Source organism: Coenobita brevimanus, chromosome 90 (genome assembly GCF_032717465.1).
Source record: "Coenobita brevimanus isolate Jiangsu-jjx chromosome 90, ASM3271746v2, whole genome shotgun sequence".
NCBI classification, from domain to species: Eukaryota; Metazoa; Arthropoda; class Malacostraca; order Decapoda; family Coenobitidae; genus Coenobita; species Coenobita brevimanus.
Window position 1 is genome coordinate 38,886,024 of NC_137043.1, and position 14,284 is coordinate 38,900,307.

The window sequence follows — 14,284 nt, forward strand, 5'->3', positions numbered from 1 at the left end:
TGGTGTACAGGAAACCATTTGGCTTGTCACTCAGTGTTGAGTCACCCACAGGCAGAAGGAAGAGGAAAGCACGAAGGAAAGAAAGACAGAAGAGGAAGTTTGTTATTATTATTATTATTATTATTATTATTACCATTTATATATATATATATTATTTTTACATTATCTTGCTCTTTATATTAATCATCCTCTTGCATTTTATTTCATTACTGTCTGAATGTGTATGTGTGCGTGTTTGTTTTCATCATCTGGAGGGACTGATGCAAGAAGACAATTTTGAAGACAGTGTACCATTGTGTGTATTGTCATAGTTTTACTCATAGTCTGTAACCAAAATCTTCTTTGAAATACTTAAGAAGAAATATGTGTGTGTGTAGGTATCTCTGCAAAGTCTTATAAAGTAATGGTAACACCCAGTCCCATATTACGTCTTCCAGTGCATAGGAACGTGAGGTTAGGTTACCATATTAGGTTGTGTAGAGTATATATTGTTGAATGTGAAGCTTTGCTCTAATCACCTTAACTTGGTCCAGATTTTTGTCTTTATGCAATTTGTTTCACATAACTCAGTGGTCAAAAAAGACAGTGCTGTGGCTGTACATCATTTCCATACTCAGTACTCAAGATGGGGAGATGAAAGTTTTAGTCCAAGTTAAAGTAAAATGGTAAAATGATTGTAGCTTCCATGTTGTTACTTAGTTTGAAGTTGGTCAGGTTTGTGTGAAAAGAGTATAGCATTCTGTTGTTACAATACTGCATGCTGGATAAAGTAGATATTAATGAAGGTGAGGCTGACTTATGACTGTGATGTATTGTTGATTGTGAGACTGATTATGTTCCCTGTTGTGGTGGTGGTGGTGCAGGTCTCAGCCTACGCTACACTTCCAAGAGCCGCCAGCAAAAGAGCTGCAGCAACAGCAGCAGCAGCGAAGAAGAGGCAGGTCTGAGAATCGTCAACGCCCAAAGTCAATGGTGAGGCCATAGTTGTAATGGCTGCATGGGTAAATTATTATTATTGTTATTATTATTATTATTATTATTATTATTATTATTATCTCTTTCATCATCTCCAGTGCCTTACTTCTTCCTAGGAACCATCCCTCCCAAGAGGTGACAGCTGGGACAGAACTGCTTTTAGGCTGCTGTGTTTTTATATATTTCTCTGTCACTCCTCTTCTTCCTCCTCTCTCACCATCATATTGTTCCTTTTAGATCAAGGAGGTTTGGATGAATCATATGTTTAGTTCTGAAGGGTAGTAATACTCTCATAGAATTTAGTACCTACACAGGAAAGCACATTTTTGATGAAATAATAAATTGATGTAAATTTTCATTACCTCAAGATTTGTTTTATGAGGATATGAGAAAAGTGGCTGGGAATTATTGAGGGAAAATTGTGGCAGGGTAATGATTTGAGTGGATACTGTGGTATCTGATGTACTTCCCTGCCCACAGATCACGCCAGCAGAAGTTTCACAGGGAGCTGAGTGGGCTCGTAACCAGCGCATGATGGGCTCCACCACCTCCCTTAACACTGACGCTGAGCTCTCCTCCCAGTCCTCCCACTCCTCCACCCATTCGGTCCGCCCCAAGGCCCGCACCGGCTCCCAGCGCAGACCCAGGGTGGACTCACAGGGCAGGAAGGTTGCAGGATCCACCTCTCGCTCCAGGACTCAGCCCATAGTCAAGAGGAACTCAGTGGAAGTTGGCTCAGAGTCAGAGTGAGAACTGGAGGTGGGTGCTGGTGGGTGAATAGGATAAGTGGATAGGTGGGTGGTTGAGTGAGTAGGTGGGTGGTTGAGTGACTATGATATACTGATGCTCAATAAATGGCCAGAACAGTGTGGTGGATGATGCTGGGGCCAGAGTTGGGTGGGGAGAGTGGGAGGTGATGTGTAAGCGTGATGGGATGCACAGGATTTACTGGACCATGTCTTATGGTTTGAAAAAGAAAATGTGTGTAGTTGAGGCATTTGAGCACCCTCAGATTCCTGTGTCTCACCCTCAGTAAGATCATATGATGTTAAACCAAATATAATGCCATACAATAATAGAGGTGACACAACCATCAGAGAGTTAAGTGATGAAAAGTGAATTATGGGGGGTAAAAAAAGAGAGAGTTGTTATGGCCAACTGATAAGTAGCCCCAGAAGTCAGCAGGTTGTTAGAAATGACAATAATGCATCTGGCAGATTTTGATAACAGCTTGTTTAGGGTAGGTTCTCTTTCTTCAGGTAGACACTTGACTATCAGTTGCAGAAAATTGAGGTGATGAGAGGAAGATCATTGGCCTTGATAGGATATAGTGACATGCATTATGGACTTGAACAGCATGCAGAACTGGGTGACCAGCATATAATTATCAGCTTTGGCTTGTTTTATTTCCATTCAGCTGATATGTGATAATAGCTGAATAACCAGATTAAGCTTGATGTGTTAAGCTACAGTATTAGATGATATTACAGAAATGAGGTTAGAGTGCGCCTTTTCCTCCCTCATTGGTTGATGCTTCTCCCCTCACCCCCCACCCTCCTAACCCCCACCTCACCCACGCTTCACCCTCCGGTACTCTGCCTTACCAAATCACCTCCATCCAACCTCCCCACCTTCACCCTCATCCCCATCCTTCTCAGAATTCTCCTCTAACTATTTAAACTTATTTTGGGGTTTAATGAAGAGGATTAATACCTGCCAGAGAATGTCTTTTCTGAATTGAAAATCATCTGTCATTAGCCAATTTAAAATGTAAGACATCCTCATGCTAAAGGGATCAACAGGGAAAAATAAGAGGGGTGAAACTACAAAAATAAAAATGTATTACTTTACACCTCTTGACCTCCTCTTTCACCCATCACTGTATAACCTTCCAACAGTCCTCCATCATTCCTTCACCTCCCATGTACCCTCATCACTCCACCACCCTCTCCTCCATCACCCCTTGCTCCTCGGTTACCCCTTCATCCCCTCCCATCATACCCATTCACCCCTGTGCTCCCTTGTGACCCCCTTGGAGTCCTGCGCTGCCTGTGTGAGAGGTTGTGGCAGGCGGTGAGATGGACTGTGATTTTAATATTGTAGTTGGCTACCGATGCAGGCATTGCAAAAAGCCACATCCTGCGTGTGATATCAAAGTAAGGTTATTTATTGACATGGTATTACCTGCGCTTATATTGGGTAATCAGCCTTGTATATAAGAAGGATAATAATTACTGTTTAACTGTATAACGAAGCTTGTGCTGACGAGGGTTATGCGTTAACCCCTCCAGCCATATGAAGTCCTTTGTGCTTTTTTCTTCCTGCTTCCGGATGACTCCAATCACCTCAACAGACATCATCATCATCATCATCATCCATAACTTTTCTCACCCTTGGATGGGGTGAGGTAGGATCCAGAGAACCAGAAAAAGAAAAAAGAGAGAGAGAGAGAGAGAGAAAGGGAAAAAATGGGAGAAACTAACTGAAGTCTGTCCTTAGTAGATTCCCCCTTGTAATAAATACTGCATCTGACTCTTGAGATTGAAAAGTGTCTCCTGAGCTGAATGAAATCATCTGGAAGTAGTAAGAACAATCCAACAAAAGACGTCATGTGAATCAAGGGGTTTATCCTGACCTTTTTGAGAGTACCTCGGGTAGTTTGTTGGTCCTGTTATGGCTGTATTGTTTATTTTAGGAGCACATTTCCTCAGACTGGCATTCATCTTTTTATCCTGGCTTCAAGTAACTTATTCCTGTACAGTCATTATAATTTTATGTTGTACCGTGACTGCACAAAGCGGCTGCTCGCAAAATACTGTTAATACAATGTGCTGCACTGATGCAGGTACAGTTGGCTAAACTATCTATGTGATAATGCTCACACTCTTGCATCATGCATGGAATGTGAGAAGTATATTTGTGTTGGTTTCAGACCCATGGGATATTTTTATCTGAGTGTGTGTCCTAGCTTTACTTGGAAATTTATTCATAAGTTTCTTGTTTTGTAACTGTGTTCTTAAGGATATTGTGTGTCATTAACTTTTTGTTTTTACTGATAATGTTTAAGGTTGGAGTTTTGTAACAGAAAAATGTTTAATTTTTTTGAAGGTCAGTCTTTTCTACTAAGTGAGAGGTTAAATGGTAGAGACTTTGTTTTTAAGGAAATGCTTATGGTCAGAGTTTTGTTCTCAGAGAAAATGTTTCTGGTCTTCCTCCTTGCATGGTGTTCACTCTTCTGAGGTATTGGTGTGCTGAAAGTCCTCATTATGAGTCACATTTATTGTCGTTAAGTCCATAGTAAATTGCAGAATGTTGGCCCATAGGATTTGTATTGCTACCTATATAGTTGATTGGCCATTTTCCTCCAGTGTACAGAACTATGCTCTTTTTACTCTAACTTGGCCTAATATTGCCATCTTGTCAACTTGAATGTTGAGTTGTAGTAAGAGATCAACAGTAGAATATGATGCTAATCATGAAGTAGTGCTACGGAAAAGTTCTAGAGCCATGGCATTGCTTTTTTCTGCCACTGAGCTACATGAAATAAGCCTCAAAAGGACAAAAATCTGAGCCAAGTTAAGGTAAATGAACCATAGTTGTATGGATGAAGTTGTGATACTTCCGAACATGTTGCTAACATGTAATGAGGACTGTTTGTATATGGCACAGACGTATGCACAGGTGCTGTATGTGTACTGAACCAACACATCCTTCCTCCTGCATGTATTGTTCAGTTTGTGAAAGGATAGCAAGGTATTATGGAGTCAGAGATTTCAGTTGGGTTTGATCACGTTCCATGTTCATCATTAGAATTGTTATGTCGGTAGGGACTCACATTGAAGGTGCATCATTAACATTTTGTCATTTTTATTTGTAGTCATTTCTTCATCCAACTGATCATTGAAGGAGCTCAGTTTTATTTATATGTGGATATGACCTTTGCTTTCATTGTATATACAGTATAAATATTCTGCATATCAAAAGTAAATTCTGCAACTGTAAATATAATATCCTTGCACCACTATTCAGCTTGCGTACTGGCAATAGACAGAGAAGATAGTTGTCCGCAAGGTTGTTACAGTTTGGACAGACATGCAGGGGAACTTAAGTATTGCACTGCAAATCTCAGCCTTGTGTTTGTCTGAGTGGCTGTTACTTTTTGGACAGACATCCAGAGGAACCTAAAATGTTGCATCACAAATCTGAACCTTTGCTCATCACTTAAGGAGGTTCTCAGGTACCTCCTCCTTACCAGTTTATATCTGCGTACAGGACGTCAGTATTGTTATCTGAGCTGTGTGTGCAGTCTAGATCAGTAATGAAAGACATACATTTTTAAAGACCATGGGTACTAGTTGACTGCATTCAGCCTTTTGCTGTATCCATGGTTAGTTCCTTTACCCTGAGGTCTTTATGTATGACCCACTCCTTGCATGCTTAGGTCTGCACCTTGGCATTCTGCCATCAACATTCGTATCCATAATCCTCCTCGCCTAATAAAAGATGTGAATAACATACAAGAGAATGCAGCACTAGGTGTAAAGCAAAAGACAGAATTGATGAAGAAGAGGTCCTGAGAGCCATGAAAGTGCATGAGAATATGGTCCTCTGTACAATAAGTTCCTCTCGTGTCCTATCTGCAACACAGTGGAACATTCCAGCAACACATGAAGTGCAGTTGGACACCGGCAAACTGAATTACAGTGTAGTGCAGCTTCAAGATTGCATAAATATTTCATCGCTTCTCCGGACAAGCCAAATATCAAGTGAAATTTATTTTTATGTATTTTGTGTGTTCTGAGTTTCCCGGTGTTTCCCCTGCGAGCACTGACACACACGCATACACATACACAGACCCAGCTGGACACGTCACAACATTAGTGCGTCGATGTAGTGATGTTTGTTGTCCTGCTTTCTGCTCTCCTAAACTCCAGCAGCAGTAAATAAGCCTTCCTTCATGTTCTTCATTGCAGAGTGGAAGAGTATAAAGATGTTGGAAATACACTGATACAAGAATGGAAAGAGAAAAGTTTGAGATATTAACAGTGAGGCAGAAATGTGTATACCAGATGAGAGACCTATATAGACTCTTTATTTAGGTGTTGATATGGGAAGCAATGTTTAAAATGCATGTGTGAAAAAAAAAAGGAAAAAAAAATCTCTTATATTTTATGTACAGGAATATTGTCTTTGTATCCGACTCTGATCCAGATATTTTGTTCAGTGATAATCTGAATATATGGTACCATTAGCTTTAAATATGATGTGTGCCAGACATTTGTATCCACCAGGTATATGAAACACAATGATCTGTAAACATGACCTAAACAGTTTCTTGACATTATGATTATATCATACTGTATTTCTCCCAGAGCACTGGCTGAGGAAGGCTTATTTCTCCAAACTTTATTATTTTGTGGACATTTAGCAGTGTTTGTGATTACGGTACTAGCTTTGTGTTATCCCAGACACAAGTACTCTCAGTAGTTGTAATTTCTGCTCATCCTCTACACTAGTCTCTTCTGAAAGGAAACTATAGTTTAATTTCACATAGAATGACAACTTAGTTTGAGGTTTTTCTGAATTGTATACGTAACAGTGTCATTGTGAACTCTTCCTCATTCAGTCTGCTAAAGCTTCAAACTACCACATTAATACCAAGCAGTAGTTTTTCATTTGATACGAAGCTTTGAGTATGATTTCCTTCCACCCAGAGATAAGAGTAAGGATGGGCAGAAACTGTGGCTTGCGAATGTACAGTTGTGGTGTTAAGGGTTACAGTACAGTGCAGTATTTTTGTCATTGCCATTGTTGATATCTTAACAGGCTGTAGTATCAAAAATATATTAGACAAAGTAATATCTTCTATTTCAAAATTGTTACTTTTTAAAATCCAGTACAGTATAACGGTGTATCTGAAGAATTGTAAATCGAGCGCTTAAAAAAAAAAAAAAAAAAAAAAATTATATGGCACTTTCACATTGAAGGTGTCATTAAAAAAAGTAAATGTACTTGTACAGCTAGTCTCTTTTGACAAAAAAGTTGCATCTCCTATAAAAATTTAGACTAGAAAAAAATACAAAATAATCTTGCTTCCTATGAAAATCCTTACTCTTACCTAAACCGGGAATTGAAAACAGTGAGTCCTCGTAATGAGTCACAGGTTTTAAGTAATTTAATTTTTTTTGCATTTTTTGTTCTGTATAATCCTCAGGAAATGACAGAGTAATGCCCTATTGAAGTATCATCACAATTAATTTTTACTGTTGAATCCTTGGTACATTATAGAAAATGACTAGTTAAATGTTTCATCACTACCTCTATAGGTGATTTGCCAGTTTTACCCAATTTACCAAACAGTACCAATTGTGCTGGAAAAGTTGTGATAATTTGGAACATCTTTACCTGTAATGAGGACTGCCTGTTGACCGGTACCTCTGCTAACAGCCATAACCAGCATGCTTACCCTCTGCTGCAGTGCTGTGGTTGGGGTTGTTCGAGTCTAAGGCCATGTAGTCTCTTGTATGGGTAAGCTGCTTTACTACAGTGATGTCTTCTTATATTCCATTCTTGCTACTGTACCTCCAGTTTATTACTGTTTATGAAGGATCTCTGCTAGTGGAGGGATTATAAAGGCTATATTTAACCCCCCCAGTTTGAAAGTGTATCTCTCTGAGGCAGAGTAAAATTGTGCAGCAGTAATTTAGGTAGAATATAAAAGATATCATTGTGGTGAAGAGGTTGCCAGCTTCACTTTGAGTACAAGAGAATGAAGTGCTGTCATACAGAAGGGATCAGCGCAGACTCTGGCCTGTATTCCTGTCAGTTAAGGAGGCTCCCAAGCATCTCTTCCTTAGTGATTTATTTTGTTTATTGCTCCTTACTGTCCTCTTTGGTGTCATTTAAGTTATTCAAATACCACTATACTCATCATAAGCAATATAGAAATTGATATTAACTAGCAGTACCGAAAAAATGAATTGGTAAGGAAGAGGTGTTAGGAAGCTTCCTTGACTGATGAGAATACGAGCCTCTAACTCCTTCAACACGAGGGGCCTCTGCTGAGGTGAATAGAATTATGGCAGCTGCTGGAGAGAAATATAGAGACATCATTTTTGTGGAGGGGTTGGAGACTCATAATTCTTTACCACAAGGGTTGTCTCTTGAACTGTATAAAATAAACCCCATTGTCGTAAAGGAGTTAAGTAGCATCTCACCCTACCATTGGGTTTTGCTGGTGGTCACATGTTTACTGATAGGAAGTGGAGCCTGTCAAGTTATATGTCAAGTCCACAGAGATGTTATAGCCATGGAGTATATGACCCTTTTGTAATAACAAACACACACCTATAAATCCTGGTACACCACATAATACATACTGTAGATGTGTTTACTGAAATTTGCTGGTATTTCAGGTACTGAGTAGTGAAGTTGTTTCTGTAAACATTAATTTGAAAGTTGTCTAAATATGTTTTTCTGTTCATGAAACACACACACACACACACACACACACACACACACACACACACACACACACACACACACACACACACACACACACACACACACAGATACAGATTAGGGCATGTACAGAAATACCAATACAATGAATCTCTAAGCATTCATTTATGAGTTACCCAAGTCATTTTTCCTCAAGTCCTGAACCCCACACAGGGATATTGACTCAAGGGGAAACATGGTATCTCCATATTTGCTCTCTGTGCATCTGGCTATAATTGATACTTTTAAAATTCAGCTCCAGTCACTAATATTGTGTTTGTTTATAGAGTGAATGAGTGAGTAAGGAGAGGTGGAAGACATAGAAGATCTAGAGCTGCAAAAGAGAGACTCTAGGAGAATGAGTTCAGTAGAATGATGAAAATGTTTGCTGGATAAGCATTAAATTTGAAAAGTATCATTATTATATTTCTGGCTCCTACTCAACCCATCTGAAATACTGGAAAGTTGGGCCAGAATGGTGATGGTAGCAGTGCAGATCAACCCAATTGCTGCATGAGCTCTGAATGGTCCCCCTCCTGTGATGTGGCACTCCTGTCACTCCGATGCTCCTGAGGTCATGTATTATGTCCAGGGTCACAGATTTATGCTTGGCTCGTATAGAAGCTCAACCCCTTCCCAGCAGTGACATCTGTTTTATTCTGTTATCCTGCCCAGATTATTTTATTCAATTTGAAGAGTTTATGAATGAGAAGGGTTAAATATACAGTAGCCATCATCAACCTCTTTAATATGGGAATCCTTTCCAGTTGAATAAAATCATCAGGAGGTAATGAATAAGCCCAGACAAGACATCCTCAAGGTGAAGGGGTTAACTGTGATTTAGCTAAACTGATCACGCTTATCCTTAAATGGTCCGAGTCCATGAAGCTGGCTGTGAGTTCAAGGTAATCTTTGACCCTGGCAAAGCAGAAGATTTTAAATTATGGGTATACATAGCTGTGGAGATTATAATGTAACCTCAGTTTTATGTCTGTATGATTGTTTTCATGTTAATAAAGAGAAAGATGAGTACTGTACTGTAATAATTTTTTTCCTGTTAATTATGCAGCAACAGAGATTTCACAGAACCTGTTTAGTGGTGTGTTTATATGCATATTTTCTTTAACGGAAATGTTGGGGTTTGTCGTATGTAGCTACAGCCTTTATACTTTAATGATAGGCCTTGGGAAGTAATTAGTCAGTGCTTTGCTCACAGATAGCAGATAATTAACCAACAGAAAGATAATCATTAGTTAATATGTTTCATTTAGATGGCATGAGCATTCACTTGCAGAGAAGTTTTCCTCGGAGGTTGAAAAATTACAAGTGCAGAACCTGAGGCCTACTTGTAGTCCTCGTGAAACTGATGGTCAACTTATCTGTGGTTAATTTTTACATGCATTAGAACCAAAATGTTAAATGGATCATAAATTTATTGACTTGTTTTATTTTCTTGTATATCTTTAACTGCAGGTAGGGCTATGATAAATTGTATGACTATGTTGTCTTACCTTACGATGGTACGAGTATATGTATAATTGCAGTACATATACTCATTTTCCGCACTGCGAGAATGGTTTGTAACAAACTGACTATGGGGGTATGCATTGTGAGAGGTGTAGGGTGTGAGTGTAACTGGGGTGAGTTGTGTCAGTGTGTTGTTATGTTATCACATGAAGGGATGCCAGCCGCCTACACCTGGCCTCCTGGCTGTCTTCTTAATGCATCATGCCTTGGTACACACCTTACACACAGACACCACACATCACTTTCTCTTACTTTACCAAACTTCACCCCTTACTTGACCAAACTTCTCATACTTCACTACACTTTACTCCCTCACCGCACTTAACCTCTTACTTCACCACAGTTTACTTCCTCATCACACCATTCACCTCATTTCATGTCTTTACTTCATTCCTCTACTCCTCCTGTTATCCCTTTTCCTCACCACAGTTCACAGTCTCACCTCACCATTACTTTTCCCATCTAATCAGCACATTTCCTCCTCGTACTCTCTTGCCTTCACCTTACAGTACTATCTCCCTCACACCACCCATTTCCATCACCTCACCTCTCTTCACATCCTTGCATCTCCCTTTCCTCATCCCTACATCGCCCCTTTCCTATCCCACCTTCTCTTTCCCTCTTCTCACATTTTGTAACCTACTATGTGGTATACTGTAGGTTACCGAGACACAGGACCACCGCAAATATTCACACACACACACACACACACACACACACACACACACACACATCACTTTTCTCGACTCATCCAAAGATTTGATAAAGGTGTGAAGACGAACTTCTTGGAATATGAAGACGTTCCCCGCATTTTCCGTATTTTTACAGTGGTGACCCCCTTTAATTAAGACATATTTCTCTCTTATAGCTTGTCAAAACCGTGCATAGTTATGTTCTGCCTAATGTAAAAGGATAGGGTTTGAAAGTGGCGGGAAGTTCTAGGGCTGAAGTATCATATAGAAATCAATAAATGGTCAAAACATAGTTCAAGCCAGTGAAATAAGGATGTCGCGCACGAAAGTCTGTTTTCCCGCCTAATTCGTAGCGATGACGTCACAAATTCATAGACGCGTAAACTGCCCTCTCCCGCCGGATCCAGTACTTTATGTTGGAGACTCGGAATGTACTTACGATAGTCTTTTGTTTTTAATCACTTTATTGGAACACTTCATGTACATCCTCTATTGCTCGGCGCACTTTTTGAATTGCAGCGGCAGAGGCAGCATCTTGTCACGGTTACTCATCAACAAATCGCGAGTTTTCTTGTTTTCTGTGCAGCAAGATCTACTTCGGTAATACGCAATAAGAAGACGGCCTGTTTAGCGTTATTTCCACTTGCTGGACTTGGACGTCGAGCAAAATTTGCAACGAGATGTCGCAGCGCTCGCACGTCATTGAACGGAAACTTCATACCAGGTTAGTACTGATTGGTTTGGGTAGTTAGGTTTAATTAGGTTAGTTTAAGCTAATTTAAGATAGGTGGGATTAGGTTAGGTTATTTTACTATTTTGATTTTCCTTCATAGACCTAGAGCTACTTTACCTCATCACCGAGTACTTTTTACCCAACAATTTCCGTACTTTTTTCTTTTACATTATTGTGAGAAAGGGCGAGCTTGAAGAAAAATACCTGTAGTAGAAAATAAAAACCTGAAAACGCACTCAGGAAGAGCTCAAGTCATCTTTAGAAGACAGGCTGTATAAAAGTGAAGGTAAGAGTAAGGACAAGACGCCACGAGCGCTTAGCCCAATAACTTCGTCCTTTGAGCTTCATTGTCGTCTCTCTCTCTTGGTTGCCTGGTGGGTAAATATATTGTATAACTCCAGATATATTCCGGCCCATCAGGCTGGCGTAAATAATAGCCAGTAGGCCAAATAACTCTCATCCCTCTTTGCAATGGCCAGGCTGAATGCAAAAATGATGTATTGCTTGTGTTGGGCCTTCCATCGTTGGCAGAGGCGGCTTTGTAATATCTTTCTAAGCGGTACGAGAGGAAATTGATCCATAAGTCTGTGAATACTGAGGTAGGCCAGGTTACAAAGAGAACAATGAATCTACAATATATGCAAAAACTCTTAACACCTGTGTGATAACGTCTTTGTTTTTGCTGAATTCTTAACTTGGATTGCTGTAGTTTTGTCCTTATAGTGTTTATTTCACGTAGCTCTGGCAGAACTATACGTCTATATATTTTCATAGGACTTCGTCGTGACTAGCAACATGTGCTAGTGTTAGTATTACAATTCAGCATTCAGGATGGAGACATGTCACTTTTAGGCTAAGTTAGAGTAAAGAAGAGTAGAGTACCACGATTTAATCAACTTAGATGAGTACGTTAGTGGTGAAGTCATCAGTTAATGCTATACTGACCCCACCAATTGGAAAGTTCTCTCATAGACTAAATAAAACCGTTTTGACAGCAAGAACAAAACCATCGTAGTGAAGAGGTTAAAGGTGTAGTTTTGGATGCATAAAGGTCGAGATGGTCATTTTTATTTTAGTATTCATACGAATTACGGTTTGCCTGCTCCCATGAAACATATTAGTACTTCTGTTATGGGGTAAAACTGTGCATTGTTGATAACGTACGTAAATTGGAAGGGGAAAACAACATTAACCTGAATTCCTGTTGTGCGTTCGTATACATATGAGCACGCACGTCACTTTTAATTGTGCGTATACGCAAATTTTACGCCAACAGTGTTTGGAATATTCACGACTTTCTGCCCCAGAGTCGTGAAAATAATTAAAGTGTAGTTGCTGGGCGGTCTAGAAGTGAAGAGAACAAAAAGATTATTGTTCTGGTTAGGTTGAGTTCAAACGCTAGCACTCCTCCAGCATACGCCCATCATTCGGCCGAGAGAGAATGCATTTTTTTTTTTTTTTGCGTGTGTTTTACATTTTAGTTTGGTTGTGATGTGTTTAATGGCTGTATTAGAGATGAAAATCAGTACAAACAATCATACACAACTTAGGCTCAAGCATGTCTATAAATACAAGTCCTGGAGGAAGCGTTTAGTTGGACAATAAACGGCCAGGTAAACGAATGAAAAAAAAAAAAAAAAAAAACTTTAGATCATTTCCGTTATGCGTTAGATCTGTTTTTATGAGAAATACAAAGGAAAAAGAACCTATATCCTTCCCTTACTTCGTGTACTGCTGAGAGAGAGAGAGAGAGAGAGAAGCAATGACGGAATTGGCCAAGTTTGTGAATCAATGTCTTGGTAGTAACTGACCTAAGTTTGTGAATGAACGTCTTGGTAGTAAAGGTTCAGATGTGATGTATTCTTTGTGTTCTGCATAAACATAGGTCCGAGATGCAGTTATCCTTCGTTCGTAAATCTGTGCTCAGGGTTCGAATTTACAGATGCTCGTTTGCGGACAGAACGAAAGAAACGGGAGATCTTACACTCATTTCCTTATCTGCCCTGGATAATACGAATATAAGCAAGTTATTTTTCTCTCTCTCTCTCTTAGGTCTGGCTTTTGTATGAATAGGAGACATGGAGACTATACGCTCTCCTTTCCTTGTTTTTCCTGCAATAATAAATCACATTAAAGGGATTGATGGTAAGTTAATCAGTGAGTTTAAGGAACGTTGTTTTATCCTGGTAAGCTACATCGCTGCTGACCAGAAAAGTGCGAGTTATTCCGCAGATTCCAACCTTGGCAATGATTGATAGTGTATCAGTGGGTCAGCCGCCCGCGCCTCCCTCCTCCCTTGCCACATACTCTGCAGTTAACTAAGAGGGTTTATACGCGGCTGGGACAGACAGTTTTGGTGTTTTAATAGAGGGATATAAAAGCTACGTGCCAGTGTCAAGTCTGCAAGGGTCTAGTTTCAAGCGCGCGGGTGTGAGGTGGTCGAGGCCGTGTTCCTCCGCGGTCTCAGGCCTCAGTGCACTGGCAGCCGTGGCAGGGTGAATATTGACTCTCCGTGTTTCGCAAAAATGAAGTGTGTTGTATGAGTTCAAAATGAAACGTAAAGTGAATCATGGCTAAAACGAGAGAGGAAATAGTGGGCAAGCGGTTCCTCTGTGTCTCTGGTAGTTCAAAGTTGAAATTATCGAAAATAAACGAATGGGATTGGCGAGCTGGAGTTATAAGAGCTTGTACACACACGGATTCAAAACACCATGACTTACAGGTAATTACAAAACCCATTAGTTTTATCGTAAGGGGTAATGGGGAAGGGAGGGAAGTATGCAAAGGGGAGGGAATGGGAGGGGGGAGGTAAGGGAGAGGAGGTGTGTTTACCTGAAGGTCCCACCCCCACTCTAGC

General features: G+C 40.0%; 2 protein-coding genes across 3 annotated transcripts in view; both read left to right on the forward strand.

The window, feature by feature from the left end:
• The window catches only part of LOC145411578 (uncharacterized), a 34,601-nt gene extending 26,112 nt beyond the window's left edge, over window positions 1–8,489 (forward strand). Inside the window, exons 7-8 of one of the 2 annotated variants that reach the window (XM_080281588.1) lie at window positions 864–972; window positions 1,456–8,489. In XM_080281588.1, the coding sequence (XP_080137714.1) occupies window positions 864–972; window positions 1,456–1,725 (379 nt within the window). In that variant the 3' untranslated portion in view covers window positions 1,726–8,489. The remainder of the gene's footprint in view (window positions 1–863; window positions 973–1,455) is intronic. The other variant, XM_080281587.1, reaches the window with a different exon arrangement.
• A 5,446-nt stretch (window positions 8,490–13,935) lies between these two features.
• Window positions 13,936–14,284, forward strand: part of LOC145411679 (jumonji domain-containing protein 1C-like) — a 202,951-nt gene continuing 202,602 nt past the window's right edge. The window contains exon 1 of the mRNA XM_080281685.1: window positions 13,936–14,149. Within this exon, the coding sequence (XP_080137811.1) occupies window positions 13,997–14,149 (153 nt within the window). The 5' untranslated portion in view covers window positions 13,936–13,996. The remainder of the gene's footprint in view (window positions 14,150–14,284) is intronic.